Source organism: Nicotiana tabacum, chromosome 4 (genome assembly GCF_000715075.1).
Source record: "Nicotiana tabacum cultivar K326 chromosome 4, ASM71507v2, whole genome shotgun sequence".
NCBI lineage: Eukaryota > Viridiplantae > Streptophyta > Magnoliopsida > Solanales > Solanaceae > Nicotiana > Nicotiana tabacum.
Window position 1 is genome coordinate 16,999,815 of NC_134083.1, and position 24,179 is coordinate 17,023,993.

The 24,179-nt window shown below is 38.1% G+C and overlaps 1 protein-coding gene across 2 annotated transcripts; it reads left to right on the forward strand.

Moving 5' to 3' along the window:
• The first annotated feature begins 10,464 nt into the window (after positions 1-10,464).
• Positions 10,465-21,721, forward strand: LOC107771219 (coiled-coil domain-containing protein SCD2). 2 transcript variants are annotated; one of them, XM_016590563.2, is made up of 17 exons: positions 10,465-11,190; positions 11,913-12,103; positions 13,046-13,121; positions 13,288-13,329; positions 13,428-13,490; positions 13,760-13,809; positions 13,888-13,915; positions 14,158-14,232; positions 14,364-14,474; positions 14,585-14,645; positions 16,497-16,610; positions 16,733-16,851; positions 16,943-17,009; positions 17,503-17,544; positions 18,079-18,119; positions 18,586-18,712; positions 21,367-21,721. In XM_016590563.2, exons 1-17 carry the CDS (start codon positions 10,822-10,824, stop codon positions 21,495-21,497), a joined length of 1,707 nt encoding a protein of 568 aa, XP_016446049.2. In that variant the 5' UTR covers positions 10,465-10,821; the 3' UTR covers positions 21,498-21,721. The 2 variants fall into 2 exon arrangements, with proteins under 2 accessions (XP_016446049.2, XP_075107546.1); XM_075251445.1 differs by having other exon boundaries at positions 11,917-12,103.
• Positions 21,722-24,179: the final 2,458 nt, after the last annotated feature.

Consider the following 24,179-nt stretch of genomic DNA (forward strand, 5'->3'; position numbering starts at 1 on the left):
GGTTCCACGAGACATTTGTATGTGATACGAAGGTGATTATGAGATTATGAGAATAAGAGTACCAATGAGCCAAGGTTGGCTAAGTTCTTGTTATGGCCTATTATGTGCATTCAAAGTTCATATCATACATGACATATTATGCATGGACTTCGAGCTATAATCGGAGGTAAGGGGTCTATTTGCCCGAAATACTATATATATTGTGCAGATGGCCACAGGTTGGCAATATGATACCGGTTAGCTACCGGGAGAGACCGCCATTGCTAGCATTTGGTTGGGTATGTCATGTATTTGCATCAATATATATGTATTCACGACATACGATTACACGAGCATGCCATGCATATTTTATTACTATGAGGTCGGATGTCGGCCATGGAGGCTATCAGAGTTTCAGTGTCAGGTGGTATCTTTATTACCTTTTTACATCAGCTATGTATGATTCTACTTTCTGCCTTACATACCAGTACATTTTTATTCGTACTGATGTCCCGTAGCCTGGGGACACTGCATTTTTGTTTCGTGCATGCAGGTCCAGGTAGGGACTCTGATCGACCCCTCCGCTAGGATTTCGGGGTTCAGCTGTGAGTTGGTAAGCTCCACCTCTTCCTGGAGCTTTCATAGGATGGTTACTTTTGTTGTACAGTTTGGGTATAGTTGGGGCCTTATCCTGACAGTGCTTATGACACTCTTAAAGGCTATTGTGGACATAATATTCTGGGTTTCTTTTTGCTGCTTTCAGTCTCCAGCCCATAGGCTTGGCATGTATATATAGGTGTGTAGGCATGTATGTCTTCAGTCGCGGCCTCGTCAGCCAGCTAGTATTTTATTATTTTGGCTTTTCTACCTATGTTTATATGGCTTATTGTTATTCATGTCATAACCTTACGGTCCAGGCTTAGTATTTCAGATGTTGTGATGCCCGATCTGTTGGGCCCCCAGTCTAGTTAGCTAGTATGTTTAGTGGCTAACTCGATCGAATATAGTATCGAGTGCCAGTCATGCCTCCCCTAGTTTGGGGCGTGACAGTACATTTCTTCAATTATTGCATTATTTTAGGATCAAATTAGTTCACTTGTCTAGAAATCACGTATAAATTCAACTGTACCATTTTACGGGTAAACAGTTTGGCGCCCACCGTAGGGGCTAGACAGGCGTGCAATTAAATTGATCATTGCCTTTTTTACTAACGTGATTTGATTATTTTGTCTTAGAAAAAAATCACAAAAATGGCAGATAACACTGTTAACAACACGCACAACCCTGAAATTCGAAGGGATTAGCCTTATTTTAAGGATTCAATCAGTGACACCCGCAATGAGGGGAATGACGCCACGCCGGTGCATGATAGGCAGTACCATCGACAGGTTCGGGAGACAACTCCCGATGATGCTGATGAGAAGCATGTCGTGGATGTGATGAGGGTCCTGCAAGAGCAACGGGCGATCATTCTAGGCCATCTCACACGGCAAGATAAGGTTATGACGAAGCTGAAGCATGCGCTATCGGGGGCTTCAAATAATGCAAACCGGCAAGATCCAATTCCTCCCGGTGTTTCGCAAACTAAACAATGCAGAGAGTCGACAACAACACTCCCAGGGGTGAAGTTGGCTCTGACGGGACTGGGGGGAGCGGATCCGATCTCAACAACGAGAACGACCCATTCAAGAATGAACTTTTACAATTTATGAGGGAAGTAAACGTCCGCATGGACCAAATTCCAGGCTCGCCACCAGTATTAAAAGGCCCGGACTTGAAGAAGTATACTCAATTATCGTACAATCCGAGTGCGGCACCAGAACTAATCCCGAAGCGGTTCAAAATGCCTGAAGTGCCAAAGTATGACGTGACTTCAGAACCACATGAGCATATTACCATCTACACAATGACGGTAAAAGGAAATGATTTAGCTATTCACGAAATTGAATTTGTGTTACTGAAGAAATTTAAAGAAACTCTCACGAGGGGAGCTCTAATGTGATATTCATTATTACCCGAGCATTCCATATATTCCTTTGAGATGCTCGTGGATTCTTTCATCAAGGCTCATGCCGGGGCCAAAAAAGTACAAACCCGAAAAGCCGACATATTCAGTATAGCACAGAGAGAATCCGAATTATTATGAGAGTTCGTTTTCCGATTCCAGAAAGAAAGAATGTTGCTCCCGGCTATCCCGGATGAATGGGCAGTTGAAGCATTCACCAAAGGATTGAACTGAGACGCTTAGACGCTTCCTGAAAGCTGAAGGAGAACCTGCTTGAGTTTCAAGCAACAACTTGGGCAGATGTCCACAACCGGTACGAGTCAAATATAAGGATCGAATATGACCAAGTCGGTTCTACATCATCGACCAAAGGACGGGAGAAGAGCAAAGAAAAATCAAAGGATGACTACGACGCGGACAGGCGAACAGGCGAAAAATCAAAGGACCGAAGGCCGTGCCAGAAACTTCCGGGCAGTAAACAAGTTCATCGTTGATAGAGGGACCGATCGTGGTCGAAACAATATATTATTTTAGGATAAATAGACGTCGGGGTCTCAGGATCCTTCTTACCCCAAGTTATCGGAATATAACTTCAACGTTTGTATAGTGGAGTTGGTGTCAGTCATGAGAAACATTAAAGAGGCATGATTCTCGAGACCTATGAGATCCGATTACAGCCAGAGAGATCCCAACTTATGGTATGAATACCATGGGACGAACGGCCACCGAACAGGGGACAACCAACACCTCCGGGAAGAGGTGGCAATACTATTGAAGAATGGTCACCTCAGAGAATTCTTGAGTGGCCGATATAAGAACAATTATGTTCGTAAGAGAGACAACGCGGAACCTTCGAAAGTAGGAGAAGAACCCCACGACAAATGATCAATATGATCTTCGAAGGGAATGAGATTAACGGGGTCACTTTTTCGGCAGCGAAGAAGACGAAAGTATCAATAACTCATAGTAAAAGACTCTGGGAAGACGATATCACTTTCACGGAGGAGGACGTATACGGATTGCTGTTAGCACACAATGATGCACTGGTAATTTCTTTAAATATGTTGGATTTTAAGATTAAACGTGTTCTAGTAGATCCAGGAAGTTCGGATAATATCATACAATGGAGAGTATTGGAGCAAGCTAAACTCACCGGAAGCATTATTTCGGCAACAAAGCTCCTCGCCGGATTCACCTTGCGAGCGTGACGACCCGGGGAGAGATTTTGCTGGTCACGAACGCTGAAAGAGTAATGAAAACAACTCTCTTCGAAGTAGTAGATAGTGACATGGGATACAATATCATCCTGGGAAGGCCATGGTTACACGAGATGAAAGTTGTACCCTCAACATATCACCAATTGCTAAAGTTTCCAACGCCCGAAGGAATCAAGAAGATAAGAGGTGATCAACCAGAAGCAAGGGAGATGAATGCAATTTTGGTTTCCAATAGCAAAGGGAAGGAGCACACGGCATAGTAATTACAGGAACCGGCACCTACTCCCGAGCTAGAAGAAGTTAGCCCGGGAGCAGAGTCGTCAGAACATTATCAAGTGCCGAGATATTTCCAAGTTCCAGAAGAGACGGACGCAATGAAGTCCACGATGGAGGAACTGGAGCAAGTTGCATTATTCGAAGAATTCCTAAAAGGAAAATTTCATTTGGGGACAGGACTGCACCCAGAGCTCAGGTCTGGTTTTATTGAATTCCTTAAATTTAATGCCGATTGTTTTGCATGGTCGCACGGGGATTTGACAGGTATCCCGATGGAATTAGCCATCCACGAGCTGAGTTTGGATCCCAACGTACCTCCGGTAAGATAAAAGAAATGCCCTATTGCTGAGGTCGGGAATAAATTCATCACAGAAGAGGTAACTCGCTTGCTTAATATCGGTTCGATCTGAGAGGTAAGATATCCGGAGTGGCCAGCCAATGTAGTAGTAGTTCCTAAGAAGAACAATAAATTTCGCATGTGTGTAGACTAAAAAGACCTTAATAAGGCGTGCCCAAAAGACTCGTTCCCACTGCCAAATATCAATCAAATGATTGATGCCACGGACGGCACGAGTTAATGAGTTTTCTCGATGCTTATTCCAAGTACAACCAAATCAAGATGAACCCGGAAGATCAGGAAAATACTTTGTTTATAACAAATTTTGGTACATATTGTTACAACATGATGCCCTTCGGGTTGAAAAACGCCGGAGCCACTTATCAACGGCTCGTAAATAAGATATTTGAAAAGCAAATAGGAAAGACTATGAAAGTTTATATAGACGATATGCTCATTAAGTCTTTGAATGCAGGTGACCACTTTAAGCATTTGCAAGAAACATTCGACATCCTGAGGAAGCATAACATGAAACTTAATCCCGAAAAGTGCACGTTCGGGGTCAGTTATGGGATTTCTGGTCTCACAAAGGAGAATTGAGGTAAACCCCGACAAAATCAAGGACATATAGGATATCCCGGATCAATTTTCGAACATAAAGGAAGTCCAAAGGCTCATAGGAAGATTAGCAGCTTTGAGCAGGTTCATTTCCCAATCGTCAAATAAATGTCATCGCTTCTTCACACTGCTCAAAAATAAAAATAATTTCGAATGGACACCGGAGTGCCAACAGGCTATGAGGGACCTGAAGAAGTACTTATCAAGCCCTCCATTGCTCTCAAAATCAAAAGAAGGTGAAACATTGCTAGTCTACCTCGCGGTTTCAGAACTTGCGGTAAGTGAAATTTTAGTCCGGGAGGACGAAGGTACGTAATTTCCCATTTATTACGTTAGCAAAATTTTAACGGGAGCAGAAACTCGCTACCCACATTTGAAAAAACTGGCCTTATCTCTCGTAGTCACCGCTCGGAAGCTAAGGCCCTCCTTCTAATGCCACCAGATAGCTGTGGTGACTACTTTCCCTTTGCAGAACATCCTCCATAAACCTAAGCTCTCGGGCATATTGGCCAAATAGGTCATCAAAATGAGTGAGTTCGACGTAGAATATTAACCAAGGACTGCAATTAAGTCGCAAGTCTTGGTTGACTTCGTGGCCGATTCCAATTCGGGACTATTGTCTCTCACAACCAAGGAGGCAGTAATGGTGTCGGAATCGACATCAGGCATTTGGACCTTTTTTACGGACGGAGCTTCCAATGTAAAAGGGTCTGGAATCGAAATAATCTTAATCACACATTCAGAGGAAACCTTAAGGCAAGCCATCAGAACGATCCCTTTAACTAACAATGAAGCAGAGTATGAAGCTTTGATTGCAGGGCTTGAATTGGCTCGGGGACTTGATTCCGAGGTTATCGAAATCAAATGTGACTCGCAGCTGGTGGTAAATCAGGTCTACGGGAAGGGTAAGAAGCAGTTGCATCAAATGCAGTATTGGTGGATGGATGCACGCCAACCAAAGACGGCAGGGATATGGTACTCAGCTCCGCAGTACCGGGCACATCACTTGGGGTCCGAAAATGGGAGTTGGCATTATCTACCAAATCAAATTGTCATGAACCAATCTGATAGGCCGCGACGAGTACCCGGTACCTTACTCAACGAGTACCAACGTAAGGTATCTTTCTTATTACATCATCATATACATGTGACATACGGGTCTAATAGGCCAACATGATCATTTATAAATTCAAAACATAGGCCGACAAGGCCGTACAATCTTTCTCGTACACGACATATGTCTACAAGCCTCTAAGAGTACACAAATATCATAAAGGTCAGGACAGGGCCCCGCCATACTAATTAGTACATGTCTTAATCATACTGACCACATAAGTAACTTCGGAGCAAATGGAGCGCACCAACACCTTCCGCTGAGCTGATAGCCTACTTGGAGGACTCTCGACCTGTCTATCAGGACCTACGGGCATGAAACGCAGCGTCCTCAGGCAAAAGGGACGTCAGTACGAATAATATACCGAGTATGTAAGGCATATAAATAAGTACATAATAGACATGGAAGAAATATAAAGTAAATGACTCAACTTGTAAGTCTGATAACTCCGTAAATCATGAAATAATTATAGTGTCATGCATATGTGTGTGAATGTCATGTCGTGCATAGGTACATGTTTCATAACATCATCAGGCCTCTGAGGGCATCCCATCATATCATCTCGGCCACTGTGGGCAAAATCATCAACGTATACCAGCTGATCAGGTGGTGGTGCGTATATAACGTCGTAACCTTTTTTCTATATATATATATATATATATATATATATATATATATACATATAATATACATATAGACGCGTATATAATTCCATCTGGTCATGGGTCAATGTAAATGAATGCAATGCATGAGAAGTACGTCAATAAAATCTTTCGGAGTGTCATAAGACCATTATGCCTTTGATTAATATCATGAAATAAACTTTATCAACTTACGTATTTTTTGAGACCCATGAACAGATGATAAAATAATAGGACACGTGGAGAATTAAGAACATAGGCATCTCTAGCATTTTTACGAATAGAGTCATTTATGGAAGTTGTACATTTTCTCGTTTTGTTTGTATCGTATAGATCATGCCAAAAGAAATAAGGGATAGCCTTAGCATACCTGGAGTAGGGGAAAATCCGTATGATATTCTTGAAAAAGGTTGCACCGTACTCCTTTAGAATCGCAAAATCTCGTTGCTATTACGCAGTATAATTTTGTATGAATTTCTTCACAATTTTAAGAGCTATTTTAACATAAAGTCCCATATGAACTCCAAAATCTCCTCCAAAAATGGATTTTTGATATCAATTGAACATAATTGTAAAGATGACTAACATGGTGATTCTTTCCACGTTTTTTAGGGCTAAGTGCATAGTATACTTTCATTTTTGAAATGGGGAATGAACCTTGTTGAAAATTTCTTATGTAAATCTTACATTTCATATCATCTCTCTTTGTTAGAGATGTCTTTTATTATAATAGATGTGGGACCCACCTTATAAGGCTTACTTGCCAACAATTTCCTCCAAATATGATACCTTGTTTTGTAATTCAATAGTCATTACAACATGGGTTGCTGCCACGTTGGGGTGGATTTAAGCTTATCCAAAGTTTATCCACCCATTTCCTTAATTACATGGTTAATCTTTCACTAAAAATCCACAATTAACCAAATATTCACATAATTAAAAATTATCTCAAATTACTTAAAATACTACTCACTTTTATCATACTTTATACATTTTACTATCATGATCGTGTGGTACCTTGTATGACACTAGTCCATAAATATCGGGTATTTTAGCTCGGGCCGTATTTTATCCCAAAATATCAAACTTCGACGAAATTCATTTGCTTCGATTCGCTTACCCTCTCGCTTTCACGAATTTACTTATCCCTTGTTTGAAATAACATAATACTTATAATCTCAAAATAATCTCATTCCCGAGATTACGTCGATTAACTTACGACGAAACTTTAACGTAGAAAAAAAATGCGGGATGTAACATCTCATTTTCGAGCTTTCATCATTTTATTTATGGCGAACTTCCACATACGAAAATATGGGGTGCAACACAAATTTTCCCCAAAGTGCCGAGACATCATCCTCGGTTGGTATAACTGTGTCAACGAGTCGAGCATCATGTTGAGATGATGAGGATTGTAGCCTTTTATGTAGAGAAACTCCCTCGTCACTAGCTTCTTCCTCATCATTAATCATCACGGTGTCTATGACCAGCCCGGAAGGAGGACCGGTCACCATCACCACCAGAGATGACTCGTGGGCATCAGTCTTTGCCCTCTTATTCTTTTCTCGGAGATACCTATTCGAGTAAGTGCCTTCTGAAACAGCCTTGCTGCATCAGTAGGATCAGCCAAGACATCCTCCTCAGGACAACAATAGAGCCTGCAGGTAAACCTAATTTCGTGAACAAGTGAGAAGGGTTCGACCAAGTTCTCCATATATAAAAATGGAAGCAAGGTAAGTAAACATTACCATGATTTTTGGCTTTCTACCCGTATTTAAGGGCCAGTTCTTTCCACAAACGAGTTTCGGGCGTCGTGACGTCCAAGATCTTCTGAACCCACTGGTCTAAGCCTTCCACCACTGATGGGATCCATCGAGTTGCTGAAACATGCGAAAGGTGAAGAGTCGATACAGCCATAGAAGAATATTTAGTGAAAGAAAATATATTAAATAAAGATCTTACGAATGCGGTACAAGTGGACGGAAAGGATGAACCCATTGTTGGAATGATATTATTGGTGGCAACTACAACGAACCGTTCCGTCCACCCACGGTCGTTATCATCATCCATGTTAGTCAACAGAGCATGATGACCACGTTTGTAGAGGTTTATCATACCCCCACGGAAATTTTTGGGGGAGTAAAGATTCATTATACGAGCTAATGTTAGCTCTTCTCCAGTCTCCTGGCACAAGCATCGAAGGCAAGCGATCGTCCTCCACACTGAAGGACTTACCTGTGCCAAACACACTTGCCAGCGAAGGCAAAACTCCGCAATCACGGAATCAAGTTCTCCACTCAAAAAAAATGCACCCAAAGTAAATGGATACGTGTAAAATATGTAAAACCTTCCTTGGAAAGGGTCACTCGCTCCGATAGATCAGGAGCGACGATATCCAACTCATGGCAGCGACAGTCTTCCTTCACAACAGGAATACTGGAAGGACGAATGGAAGAAAGGTACCTACTAACAGCCCATGTACGCGGGTTAACAGTAGGGAATTTTTCTTCAACGTCCTTTGTGGCACTAAGTCTTCTTGGGATGATGGAACTCACCATTGTAGGAGCAGAATCCTCGACTTTGTTATTGTTCTTTGAAGAACTGGCACGCTTGGAGGAAGAAGCCATTGAATAGGAAGAAGGAAAAAGTTTTTGTTTGAAGAGAATTAGAGAAAGGATGGAGAACAAAGATGCAAATGAGAAGCTCGAGAACTTATGAAGTGCAAAGGAAAAGAATGATGCGTATAAGTAAAGACGACTAAATTTATGGCCATGATTACCTCGACAATCGGCAAAAGCTGTGCTGAATCGTGGGATAACGCGTGTTTGGGGCATTAAATGCGGAGAGATATACAGAAGCCTTCAGATGGAGTTATAGTAATTCCCGCCAAAAGAGTGTTTCTACCAACTTCCCGATAACACAAAGTTATGTCACCGAAAAGCAGGGGAACTATCTCTATAGGGTGAAATATGATATGACACATGGTCATCTAAAGGAACGACACGTGGAACCCAAGACGGGGATGATCAAAGACCGAACGCAGTTATTCCGCTTGTCACCGGAAGGGATAACGTTCATAAAGGTGCATTAAATGCTCTGCGCCCGGTAGCATTTAATAAGAAATATTTTACAGTATTAAGAGCTATGACCCGTTACAGAGAATTTGACATTTATGTTCACCGTTACATCTTCATCAATGACCCTCATAATTGACATTAAAGGAGGGCATGATCCTAGGACCTCCTTCCCTAGACACATCTATAAATAATGAGCCCAGTTATCATTGTAAATGACACGAATTTTCTGGCTAAACTTACACTACATTCTATACAAAGTTTAATACAATCTTACTTTCCCGCTTTTTAATCTCATCATTGTTGTGCCTGAAAACTTTGTTCCCGAAACCGTCATCTGTGTTGTTTCATCTACATTTTAAGGCTAAGTATTGTACATTTCTTTAATTATTGCATTATTTCAGAATCAAATTTGTTCATTTATCTAAAAATTACGTATAAATTCAATTATACCATTTTACAGGTAAACAATAGTGTTATATGTTACTGGAATGAAACTTTTCTATACTTCTCCAAAAGCAAAATTTCGATTAGTGTACTATAATATCCTGTTTAGCTAATTATTTTCCCACTTTGAATGAGATTTATTATATAAAAACACGAATAAAATAAAGATTATAGTACATACCAAGTATGGTTAAGTACTTTTATTGGCTGGTATGGTTTGTAAATCCATCTAACCATAATTTGGCAGGTGACAGCGTATAAACAAATTGGTTAATTACCAAGTTTGGTGAAGAGAATAATATATTTTTTTTGAAAGCCGAAGGATGAAAAAACTAGAAATACATTGACATTCTAGTTTTGACTAATTTAGTTAATTCTAGAGTTTATGCCCCAAAAAAATATCAAAGAACAATGAAATCAAATACTATGAAGATAGCAGAAGTGGATTTTGAGTATATTAAAGCATCATTTAAGGCACACAGCTATATTAACATTCTTATTAGTTTAGAGTTTAAGTTCAATACACTAATGTTGCTAGAAATATTTAAATAATTAACTTATTTATAAGATAATTATAAGTATATTATTAATTTTTTATGATAAGTAATACCAATAATGTAAGGAAGTAACATAACTTTAGTTTAGCCGTGTCTTACGAATTCGTTATAACTTGAATTATTTTGTCTAAAAAATTAAAAGTCCTAGAAGTGTGATAGAAGAAAAAAGCTTCTTAAAAGGGTGTTAAGAGGAGCATTGAGAAGTTTGGGGACAACGCCGAGATGAAAATGAAAATAAAAAATAGCTCAAGGTCCAGTTGACTTGACGGTAACTGAAGCCGCTCTGAAATCAGAGCTAGCTGTTTCAAACGGTCTTTTCTTCCGTTTTTATCTCTCCGGCGATACGCGTTTCGTTTTTCTTTATTACTTCTTCCGACTGACGTCTTGACGCCGTCAAATCTCTTTCTCCTCCCGATCTTTTTTTTTTCTCCTCCTCCGGGAGAAAATCTAGGTCCCAACGATGTCATTAAAAATCTAGAAATTTCTAAAAATTCATATACATCTATCTATACCTTGTACAATCACACACGCACACACACAGAGAGTTGCAGAGTTGATGGATCGGCGGAGGACGGGAAGTCCGGTGTACGCTCGGCAGTGGAGCGGAGGGTCAAGCAGCACAGGTTCATCTTCGCCGGCGGGATCGCCGGCTCATCCCCGTGCTCGGTTGCCTCCTACGGTGACAGGCATGTCTACTATAAAGAGGACTCAGAATGTCGCCGCCAAAGCTGCTGCTCAGCGTTTGGCACAAGTCATGGCTTCTTCTCAGCCGCCTCCTGATGACGACGAGGATGATGATGATCTAGGGTTTCGGCGTCCTACAGCTGCTTTCTCCACTAACGACCATAGGAGTAATAGCAACAGCAAGAGCATTGGTTTGTCAGCTATTTCACTAGCCAAGCCTAATAGATCTCCTTCCCCCGCGGTAATTTTGATTCACTTTTTTTTATTGAATTGTGTTTCCTATGCTAAGTTTTCTGCATAGTTATTGCATGATGTGATATGAGGTTATGAATGATTCGTTGTTGTTGCGTAATTAAGTGGATTTGTTTGGATTGAAATCAGTTGGTTAATCAGATTATTGATGGGAAAAATTAAGAGGGAACAAAAATATTTGCAGGTCAACCCTTTGCTCAGGCAATACACCTTCTGACTTGAAACATATGCAAACATTGCTTGACTATGAGGGAAAGTGTAGTCATGTGGTTTTAATTTGACTTTTCTTCCGCTGGCTCAAGACTCAATGAAATAATTTTGGTTTAGATATATCATGTTCTAACGGCCCTAAGGCTGTTCTTAGAAGTTTACTTCTCGTCTTGCGAGCCAGCATTTATACGAGTCGGGGGGGGGGGGGTTGAAGAGAAGAAGAAGTCATGAAGCCGCATGCTATGGGGTGTGGGCTATTAAATATTGGTTTCTCTTGTCCAAAAGAAAAAATAAGAATGAAAAAATGGCTTCTATATAAAGGAGATCTCACTGTTGCAAAAGTGAAGTCTGTCTGACTCTTGTGATCTGTTGTGCACTTTCTGGAAGACATGTCTACTTGTCACTTTTTGTTTTTGTAAAGGACTAATGCTTTTAACTATTCATAGAAACACTTTGCTTGAGGCTTCTTTTCTGATGATAATTAGATGCTACCATGTTTAGTTAGGTCGGAACTTTATGGATCACACTCCTTCTGTTCGTTCATCGTCAACTGGAAGAGCCTCGATGTCTGTTCGTACGTCAGTAGCAACAACAACAACCGGAGCAATAGTGCCGCCAAGTAGGTCATCATTGAGAACTCCAGTTTCCATACCGCCAGTAGAACCTCCTAGTAGTCGCTTGAGAGAGAAAAGGTAACCATTGTTATTATTTTATCTTCTACTCATACATCTACTAATTTCTTGATTTAATTCAATTTTCTAAATGTTGTACACGTTGACTAGTATGATTAGCTTGAACTAGCAGCATTGTGTCTTATTCTTCGTGTAATTTGTTAAAATGCATCTTGTGGTTGGCTAAACTAGTGCACGTTTAACTTCAAATTTCCAATGCTTATTTAATACTTGCATTGAAGATATGGATTACTACTTCTGTGTTGCCCATTTTGAAACTCGAACTAGAAACAGATTGCAGTTGGACTGAAACTGAAATTGTGACTTTGTGACCTGACGTTGAGTTTCTGTCTAGTTCTCATCTTGTCTAACTTTTGGCATTTTAAATCATCTTTTCATTGCTTATGATGTTTAATTTGTAAAAGATTGGATGTAAATGTAATTTATTTATTGAATTCATGTCACACTACATAGAATTAAGGGACTACTCATGTGGTCATAGAATTAAGGAATATTCCTATGATTTTCAAGAGCAATCAATCAACTATCAGTCGACTGCGCCTCCATTCCATATGTTAGACTACATAAGAAAGCATTCTTCCTGTGACATACAGGAGCGACTGTGGCAAATAACCATATGACATACTCACTCCGTTTCAATTTATGTGAACCTATTTCCTTTTTACTCTGTGCCAAAAAGAATGACTCTTTTCCATATTTGGAAACAATTTACCTTTTATGCAATGATGCCACCCAAATTATATGTGCCTCATTTTACACTACAAGTTTAAAAGTCAAACTATGTGCCCAGTCAAATAGGTTCACATAAATTAAAACGGAGGGAGTATATGAAAATTATACTATAATTGATGTCCCCAACTGTATGATATTTCGATGCAATGTGCATTCTTTTGTATCACGGCAAGCGACGATGATCTTTAACTGTATTAGAAATAATTTTAGGTTCACACCAGAATTAGGACGCATTGATTTGAAGGGTTCAGGAAATGAGCACGAGGCTTCTGCGCTTCGTGATGAGGTATGTCATCTAAGTGAAGATGCTGTCTGGATGGCTTCTAAAATAGGCTAGACTTATCCATTCTGGAGCATGTCTTCATTATCTCTTGAGGCTCGCGTAATTTGGATGATTGGATAAATGACAGTTTTGATAACATTCGAATGAGAATTTTGTAATTCCTTTGCAGCTTGATATGCTTCAAGAAGAAAACGATGTTATTTTAGATAAGGTTAGCTTTCTTACCTTTCTACATTTAGAGAATAGATGAAAAAATAGCTTGAGCGACTTTGTGTTTTTCTGGATCATAATGGCTGATGTAACTTACAGCTACGTCATACAGAAGAACAACGCGAAGAAGCTGAAGCTAGGGTTCGTTTGTTGGAGAAACAGGTAATTCACCAATAGTAAATGGTCTGTTCCCAGGGACACTTTAAAATGTTAAGTTAATTATAAACACCAATAGAAGGGGTGAAGCTGATTACTGTGCGAAAGCGGTTTCAGTCAACTAATGATAATAACTCTATCTGGTCTTTACTCAGTGAGACATAGTTTCCTTATGGCTTTAGAACAGGATTCTAGTTTTTGAGGTCATGGTTTGCCTTAGTTTAGTTTTCTAGATTTAACAGTTGTATGAAGCTATTGCAATTCCTTATTTACAGGTTGCTTCTCTTGGAGAAGGACTATCACTTGAAGCCAAATTATTAAGCAGGTACTATTTGTAATGTTTTCTCCCCTTCCATATTTATGCTTAACAAACATTGTCTGATGGTATGCATAATGACAACAGGAAGCAAGAAGCACTTCGCCAGAGAGAGGTAGCTTGCAGAACTGTGATTACAAGTAGTGAAGTCATACATGATTACTCAACTGTGTCACTGATTCGTCAAAGACTGTTGCTTGTCAAACCCTTTTAGTCTTTTAACTTTAGCTTATGTGTCTACTGTCTAGACAAGTCTTAACGGAAATTAGGATAATTATCATGCTTGCTTGCTTAATGTTTATGCTTCTATTGCTTCTGGTCTGATGATACTGTTTTTCTCCTGCAATGTTATTGCAGGCTGCTCTTAAAGCTGCACAGCAAACTAAGGATGGAAGAGATGAAGAAATTACAATACTTCGTACTGAAATTGAAGTTAGTTCATGCTACTCTTAGGACTTACATCCCCCCTCCCCCCCCAAGTTCGTGCTACTCTCTGGGTGCTGGGTGCTTTTTATTGTCACTGATCTTTCTCTTTACTTTTTGTGCAATTTTGTTTTAATCAGAACTTGAAGGACGACACTGCGAATGCAATGGAACAACTTCAGGAAGCTGAATCTGAAGCAAAAGCTCTTCGAACAATGACACAGAGAATGATTTTGACCCATGAAGAGATGGTTATTGTTTGAATTCTTGCGAAATAACTTTTTTGCTTTAGCTTCAAATTTATGCTACTCACTACTCGGTCTTCCTCACTTTGATCTCTGTTGGCCTTTTGACATTCTAGGAGGAGGTGGTTCTAAAGAGATGTTGGCTATCTCGATATTGGGGCCTAGCTGTACACTATGGTAATTTGCTTAATCAGAATTTTCTTGTGGATTTAATCAGTGGTTGTAATATGTAGTGTACTGTTTTGAAGTTACAATCTTTAGCATCTTTTTATGAGAAAGAACAATCTTTTGCATCTTTCGTTTGCTTATATGGGAGAAAACGTGTTTCTTGGGCTCTTGGCTTAACAAGTAGAGAAATACCATGATTACTGATAGTGTACAAAATGTAGCAAAATGTAGCAAAATTTGAATTTTGAGAAAGCTCCTCTAGTTCAGTTGACTTGAGAGATTGATGAAGTTTTAGAGAAGGTTCAAGTGAAGTTAGTTTGTCCTACATCGACCTCCAGATACACCAGTCCTTAGGTGCGACGCCATTGTGATTGAGGTGTTAAAAGGGGGGTCGAGTATACGTGAAATCACATGGAAGAAAGTTGTCTTGAAATACCTACAATCCCTTGGAATCCATTCAAATCTATAGAATAAAATGGCGTAATAGAATAAAAAGATATATATATATATATATATATATATATAAATATATATATATATATATATATATATATATATAGGCAACACCAATTAGGTCGGATTAAGTTTAGTTATGTTAGTACGCTAACTTTAGGTCCAATGTGCATTAGGAGTCTTTTGGTTTTGTCATAGATTAAGATGCCTTTAAGTTTAGGAAATGTAGAAAACTTCTAAGTTTTTATAATATTGGATCGAGACGAGTTTAAATGGAGCGAGACGGACACTGGGGATTCATATGATTCAAAAATACCCCTATCGTATCCGATTTGTCTTAAAATATCCTCCGTTAACCTATATATATATATATATATATATATATATATATATATATATATATATATATAGGCAACACCAATTAGGTCGGATTAAGTTTAGTTATGTTAGTACGCTAACTTTAGGTCCAATGTGCATTAGGAGTCTTTTGGTTTTGTCATAGATTAAGATGCCTTTAAGTTTAGGAAATGTAGAAAACTTCTAAGTTTTTATAATATTGGATCGAGACGAGTTTAAATGGAGCGAGACGGACACTGGGGATTCATATGATTCAAAAATACCCCTATCGTATCCGATTTGTCTTAAAATATCCTCCGTTAACCTATATATATATATATATATATATATATATATATATATATATATATATATATATATATATATATAGGCAACACCAATTAGGTCGGATTAAGTTTAGTTATGTTAGTACGCTAACTTTAGGTCCAATGTGCATTAGGAGTCTTTTGGTTTTGTCATAGATTAAGATGCCTTTAAGTTTAGGAAATGTAGAAAACTTCTAAGTTTTTATAATATTGGATCGAGACGAGTTTAAATGGAGCGAGACGGACACTGGGGATTCATATGATTCAAAAATACCCCTATCGTATCCGATTTGTCTTAAAATATCCTCCGTTAACCTATTGGATCATGAGAGCTCTTACCGCATCTTTTCGGCCTAAATTTACCGTTGCCTCTGCCAGCAGACTTATTTTGGCCTGCGGGGGACGTTTAATTTAAAACATGGCGGCCCATAAAGCTTCCACGTGGAAATCACATTTTAAATAAAGAGAAACTTAAATAGCCGCCCGCCCAAAAGTTAGCCGACAAACGTATATATTATTGGACATAATTATTGTATAATATATGTATATTGGCTAGGGGCTATAAATATTTTTGACTGAGCGGCCAAATGTGTTAAAAGCCCTTAAATAAATTCCCGACCCGCCTCAAAATTTCCAACCCGCATCGTAATACCCAAACCTGTTTTCTTTAATATTTACTTGCCTCTTTTGTGGGGGTGGGGGGATGCTAATTATGAATTGGTGTGGCTAACTTTTGTGCTTTCAGGTATCTGTGCAGATATAGCAGGGGCAAAGCATGAGCATTGGTCATCTTTTGCACCTCTTCCATTTGAAGTTGTGATTTCTGCTGGGCAGAAGGCCAGGGAGGAATCCTGGAGTGGTGCTTAGCTCTTCCCTTGCAATTTTCCGTCCTGCATTAACTCCAAAACATACCATTCATTCTGCTTCTTATGTTTTCTCTTTGCATCTAAGTTGGATTTTAATATCTCTTGTGTTGAGCAGGTGGCGATGATTCTGATCGGAGCAAACGTGTTCGCGACATTAGTGACTTATCTGGAGAGGGAAATATTGAGAGTATGCTGTCAGTTGAAATGGCTCTAAGAGAATTAGCTTCCCTGAAGGTTTCTGTTTGTTTCTTTAATCATGGTTCCTATTATATGTCGTAAAAGCTGTGTAGTATATTCTGGTAAACAATATTTTTTTCTGCTTTAGGTTGAGGATGCTGTTATTCTTGCATTGGCACAGCCTCGGCGCTCAAATGTCGTCCGTCAATCCTCTGGTATGCGTTATGAGTTATGATTTTGTGAATTTTTGTTCTGTTGGTTTCAATGAATGATACTGATGTTGTCTAGTTTGTACTCCTCTCATCTCACGTTTATCTGCTATATGCATATACACGTCAAAGTTGGCCATCTCCTAGAGTTCATGCACTTTTTCTTGACACCGTATCTGATGTTACATAATTGCAGTAGGGCATGTCTTCTTCTGGCCATGTAAACCTGCATATTAGAAGTTGTGCATGAGAACTTCAATGATGGTTTACCTTCACCATTTTGCCATCCTAAAGACTATTAATAACTTGACTGCTTGCTGAGCATCCAGTGGCACATGTACTTTTCCTTAATGATTAATTTGATAGTCTTGCTGTTCCATCTGTGTCCAGTTCTCTTATGTTTCAACCCCTAGTCCATCTTTCGTGAGTGCTAGCTGTGTTTTGAGTTTGAAAATAGAATAAAACTTACTCTGTATTTTATGCTTTTGTTGCTTGGCAGATCCTAAATCATCTGTTGACCCCAAGTTGATGGATGCATATGGTAAGGAACATGCTTGATCCACTTGATACAAATTTGGCCATGTTCGATTTGGAATACCTTGATCTGCTGGTTATTTTAATATTCTCCTTAACTAGGATTGGTAGATCAATTATCTACAGTTATATTTTTAGAAATTGTTAAATGAAGTGCTTTCTATGTCATTCTCCCTTTTCTGAACTCAATTCGCCCACCCCAAGTTTTGAAGAAAACCTGCTTTTTATTTGAGAGCAGCTGGATGAATCCCTTCTTGATCCTATGTTCTGTACATATAGACTTTCTTTGGGGCTGCTATGCAGATGTTAGTTAAAGATGCAACTCCTTTTATAAATCAGTTTTGTCGTCTTGAAAAAAGTACATTAACATAAATCAGTTACGTCTCCCCATTCTGGACTTCAGTATTTGTCTTTTTTCTAGGTGTTTGGTATATAGGTCATGGTTTGCTAATACTGGAGGCTGTTGACTTGTTGATTTGCTGTGGTATAAGAAATGCCTTCTTCGAGATTTTGATTAAGATTTTTGTGTTTTTGGTTGCAGAGTTGAGCCAAGAGGAGTCAGAAGATGTTCTTTTCAAGGAGGTCTGTTGTCTTCTTTGTTGATTTAGTTATTTTGTTCTGGAGCCATTTCCTCTTCTGTTTGTTGTATTGGCCCTTTATATCAATTGGCATGCTGAGCCTTTTCATTTCCCTCATAGCATAATGAAGTTAAAACTTTAGTATGTTTTAATACATATCATACTCCTTTACCTATCAAAAGAAAAACGAAGTTAAACGATGTTTATGAAGGTTGAGCTTTTTCATTGTTTCCCTCATAGCATAATGAAGTTAAAATTGTAGTATGTTTTAATACATATCATACTCTACCTATCACAAGAAAAAAACACTCCTGGTCAGACCAATTTTGCTGGACGGAAACTTTGTAATCTTTTAGTTGAATGTTGAAACTAGTACAAGTTACAAAGTCTTGAGGAGTATTTGGTTTTGCCACTTGACCAATCTCGTTGCATTAGTTCCACCACATGATGAGCCATTGCTAAAATTGCAGGCTTGGCTTACATACTTCTGGAGGAGAGCAAAAGTGCATTGTGTAGAAGAAGATATTGCAGAAGAGAGGCTTCAGTTCTGGATTAGCCGTAGTGGGCAAACACCAACCACTCATGATGCTGTTGATGGTAATTCATTTCCCCTACTTTTTCTTGAATAAAGAAATACAATCCATACTACTAATAAAAGTTCAAATAAATATTCTCAAGAAAATTTCAAATAATGGTCTTAGCTTTCACATTCCATCGTTGCAACTTAGACAGTTCCATTCGAGCCTTACACGGAAATTCCTATTGCAAAAAAGTTTCTTCCTAATCTGTCCTTGTACCTAGAATCCTATTATGTTTAATCAAGCTATAAGCATAAAAAAAATTGTTAGTTATTTTATACTACTAATGAATGCCCAAACACCTGCAATAAATAGCCGAGTCTCATGTTCATTATATTAACTCTCAGGATGTCCCGTTTTGTGATGCTAGCTTGAGTAGGATAGGGGGTAAATTGGTCTGTCTACTGCACTCCACCTTTTAAATTTTAGGAAATTACTCCCTCTGTCCAAATTAATGTGATGGTGTTTTGACTTGGTGCAGAGTTTAAGAAAGAAAGGAAGACCTTTAAAACTTTTGGTCTAAAACAAGCCCATAGATATTTGTGTGATTATCATCCCATTAATGGTAATATGAGTATTTTAAAGTTAAATTTTAAATTGAGTATATAATTGTGTCATTCTTTTTGAGGCTGACTAAAAATGAAAAAGTGTCCCATAAATTGGGATAGAGGGGGGAGTATGTTTAACATGGAAACTGAAGTCTATTGAGAAATATGCACACATGTAGTGTCTCACTAGTTTTTTTTTGGATTGCTAATATGGAACTTTGAGAAGTTGCTGGGGTCAATGCAATTGTGGCAGAATTGGAGAGAAGCCAAGCCGTTGCTTGTCAACCCTTTACAACAACAACAACAACAACAACCCAGTATAATCCCACTAGTGGGGTTTGGGGAGGGTAGTGTGTACGCAGACCTTACCCCTACCATGAGGTAGAGAGGCTGTTTCCAATAGACCCTCGGCATCCTTCCCTCCAAGAACTCCCCACCTTGCTCTTGGGGTGACTCGAACTCACAACATCTTGGTTGGAAGTGGAGGTTGCTTACTATCAGAGCAACCCCTCTTGTCAACCCTTTAGGACTTATAAATTGAGTTGGCCTCGATGAGGATGTCGAGTTTCAAAGGGTGCAGGTGGTTTGTTAGGGGTCCGACTCTTTGAACTTGACATGAAAACAAGAGTGTTGTCATGAGGTATACCCAGCAAAAGTGGGTGCTGGGAGAAGTTACAACCAAATAGTGTCTCACAAGCTCTAGCAATGGAATTTTTCAATTTAAACAGCTCAAGGAAAGTAAAAGAATCAATTCTGAACAATATCTGACTATTTAAAGTTACACAGCCCCCCCCCCCCCCCCCCAAACACACACACTCTTAAGGGAGTTACACTTTGCTCGACCTGCGCAGAAATTAAGATGTCCCTAAAAGCACGTTAAGAGCTTCCACTTGTCATGGTTGCGAAGTCCATACTTTGTAGGCCTTGGTGGAAAAGCTATGTAGTGTAAAACTATAACTGGCATTACTTTGTAGGCCTTGGTGCAAAAGCTATATTTGTGTACAACTATAATTGGCAATGGTCAGATTGGACCCACAAAGCTAGTGTTACCTAGACTTCATGTTGTCAGTGGTGCCATAGAATATGCTTTGTTGGCCTCGGTGGAAGAACATTATTTGGAAAGCTATAATTGCTAATCACAGGCATTGGTTAGCATTGGACCCGCACCTAGAGTTGCTGTTGTCAGTGGTGCCATAGAATATTATCTTCTATAATTTTGTCTTCCATCCAGGTGCTCTATCTCTTTGTTTCTTATTCTACATATTTCTGAAGGACAGCTGAAAGAATTGAAACTCTTCACTCTACCTGATCAAAAAAAGAATTGAAATTCTTCTCTCCCTTCCCCACTGATAGGGCTTGACATAACCTTCAGATTGAGTTTATTGCTCACTGGAAGTTGTTACCAAAAAGTTTTTTCCTAGTTTTTACCAAAAATTCCTTCCAGCTTTTTTTAAAAAGTTTATAGATTCTTGGCATGATGGTGGTGGTTTGAGGTAAACCATTATATGTGAAAGGATGATTAACCATTTTAAGGAAAGGTTGGTTAACCGCTTTAAAGATTCCAGGAACCGTATACTGTCATAGTGTGCCCTTATATATACTTTTTTTCCTTATATTTAATCAACTTAAGTAGAACCATTCTCAGCCAACTTTTTTCCTGTTTCTTTTTTCTGTTTAATTAAGAACCACTAGTTATTGAGCAACTAACTACACATTTTATAGGTTAGAATTATTTTGGATATGAAAAGGGAACGTTTTTTTTTTTTTTGGGGGGGGGGGGGGGGCCCCCACTCAAGTGAGAAGAATGGATGAAAAAGAGATAAGGGATTCAGGTCAAAAAAGGACGCTGCCAGAGGAAAGAACGATGACTTGAGATATAACTTTGTGGACAACATTATTAGTCTGTTTCTCTTTTTTAATCATTCATTCCTGAGGTCTTGAATGCTGAAAATCAGAGGTCTTAAGAAACAGAGGGGAGTGATGATTTGGAAATTGTAAGAACTGGCTGGGGTCTGGCTAAAGGTGGAAGTAAATAAGTAGAGTGGAAAAATTGATAATTTCAATCAAAACCGTCTTACGATTCTGTATAGAATTCCAAATGGTAATCTTTTGCTCTTTTTCACAGTGGAAAGAGGTTTAATAGAATTGAGGAAGCTGGGGATTGAACAGCAGCTGTGGGAAGCTTCTCGTAAAGAAATTGACCAACCTTCGGTTACTAATGGCAAAATGACTGCGGAGTCAGAGGCATCTCCATGATGGACAATGTAGTTGTTTGATATCTATTCTTTTAGGGATTGTACCCTTTTTTTTTCTTTTTCAGTTTACAGTTCTGATAGATATTATTTCTTCCTCATCCTTTGATTTATTCTTTCGGTTTGTTTTCCTGGAATTTTGAAATGGTAGAGCTTGAGGATCTGAGAACAGATAAATTGTAATTAGTTGTTTGTATAAGTGATATCGTCTGTATATTTGAGCTGTGATGTTACTTTGTTAAATCAAATAATTTTCATTAATAACAGAAGACAGTAAAAAAAATATATCTGAAATTAGGTGAGAGATATAACCATATACGTAATGCACTGTTCGTCATGTCCCCATCATTCTCTGCCTGTCTTCAATAATATCCAACTGGACTATGCTTCATCCGTTGCTTTCAATATCACCAATGAAATGTTGGACAGAGAAAATGGATACAATTCAATCAAAAACTAGTACTAATGAATTTATTACTTTATGTCATGTACCGTATACTGTCTAAGACGTTAATGCATTGCGTAGTCTTATTCCTTTATTAGGAATTGGGTTTAAAAAGCTTTTCTTTTATTTCCAGTTTTCCTGTGATTCGAAGTTGAAACAGGGAAGAATTGAATAGTTACACGTGATGATAAATTTTGGTAAAAGCTCAGTGTTCCAAGCAGAAGGAAGAATACAAGCTAAAAGCAAGTGTAAGTGGGAAAATTCTTGAGTTACTCAAATACAGGTGTCCAAGTGGACTATACAAAACTGTGAAACATTATTATTGATGGCATGAAATTCATAAAAAAAGAGCATCATCTTTCATCTTTGAGCGTGCAAAAGATATAAGTATGTCTTTTTGGAAACTGCAATCTTTTGTGTGTTTTTCACGCTACATATGAATGCAAGTGAAGTTATACAATAGTCAATCTTCTTGCGTCGTTATAGGCGCTAAAATCGGGTGTTACTGTTGATCTTTCATTAAGATATTATTACTACTCCGAATCCGAAATACTTATTTATTCCATGTTGTAGCAGGTCACTATAGCTAATTTCAGTTGTTATAGATAATTAATTATAATTATTTTTTAGTGCAAAAGTTCTTTTATACCTCAGTGTAGAGAAGTTAAAGCCGAATGATAATTCATAACCTTGTTACCGCCCAAAAAAGATGCATTGACCTTAAATAATTCAACGAATTAGGTGCACTACATTTCATAGGTTAGTTAGGGAAGGTTAGAGTTTGAGAAATGCTAAAAAGTCGTCAAAAAGTGTCTTTGACTTGTGTTTTAAGTGTTAACACTTAACAGCTAATTTCCGAGTGGCACTAAAGTGATATTAATTTCTTGGAAAGCAATTTCAATACTACTTCTAGTATTTAGCTCAAAGGAAAACAATATCTCCGACTAAATTTTATCACAAGATCTCAAATCTTTCAAATTGTTCTATTTTGTATGGTTTTGATCTTGGGAAAAGGCAGGGATAGAGCTGCATAGTTTGAAGGTTCAATTGAATTTTTTTCGTAAAAAACTTATACCGAAAATTTTCAAGAAAAGCTTCAAATTTGCTTATGCACTCTACGAAATGGTTCAAATTTGTCATTCATTAGTAATTGAGATCAGATTCATCCTTACTGTTATAAAAAAACAAAAGCTAGATTTTCCCTTATTGAACAACGGCATAAGTTTTTCAACATTTGAGCCTTTCTAACAAGTAAAAAGGTTCAAATTTATCCTTAAACTATATGAAATGGTTCAGATTTACCCCAAAAACTTTCTAAAGTTTCTTGCTTGTCGCTAAACAAAGGTTGGACCATGATAAGGCTGTCATAAAAAAAGGATGGAAGTTTAAATGTCCATCTGTCTGCTTTTGGCAGTTATATATACAAACAAGTGGGAAAAAAGGAATGATTTAAGTAAGGTGCAACTTTTGTAAAGGTTTCTTCTGCTTAGAAGCTATAATGGGGTTCTTGTGAATTTGTGTGAAAAGTGAATTGACAAATCATGATACTTCATTATTATAATATAGTAACACACTCTTTTTCTTGTGAAGTCCAAAGACTATCATCCCTTCTACCTAATACGTACATAAAGAAAATGTTTTTACACTGTTGCTGTATTTGATTTAAAGTATATGCCATTATATATCTACTTTTAGTATTCATTATAAAGATTCTAATTGATCTTAGTGGACCACATCTCATTTTCCCATGTTTTATCTAATGTCTATGAGGTGCTGTATTTTTGCTCTCATTTTTCGTGGGCGTTTCGACATAAGAATTGTAAAATTCAAAAAACAAAAATGAAAAAAAATTTCAAGTGAAAATGATATTTGAAAATTAGAGTTGTGTTTGGACATAAATATAATTTTGGGTTGTTTTTGAAGTTTTGTGAGTGATCTGAGTGAAAATTTTGAAAAATAGCTTTTTGGAATTTTTCAAATTTTCGAAAAATTCCAAAATGCATCGTCAAGTGAAAATTGGAAAATTTATGACCAAACGTTGATTTCAAAAAAAAAGTAAAAAATTTTCGAAAAAATTAAAAAATTTCTTATGTCCAAACGGGTTCAGTTACTTATCTAAGCATATGTTGCTCTCATTTTCCCTTGGAAAATTACTTTGAATCTATACCAAATAGTATCAGTGTGGAAAGATGTCTAAGTGATCTGATAAATAGATATTTCCTTCGTCTCAAAAAAGATTAT

Excerpts from the sequence above, each read along its gene's own strand:
- LOC107771219 (XM_016590563.2), top strand. The coding sequence starts at position 10,822 with ATGGATCGGCGGAGGACGGGAAGTCCGGTGTACGCTCGGCAGTGGAGC. Across the intron at positions 13,330-13,427 it reads ACGATGTTATTTTAGATAAG|CTACGTCATACAGAAGAACA; the intron begins GTTAGCTTTCTT and ends TGTAACTTACAG. Across the intron at positions 17,010-17,502 it reads TGTCGTCCGTCAATCCTCTG|ATCCTAAATCATCTGTTGAC; the intron begins GTATGCGTTATG and ends GTTGCTTGGCAG.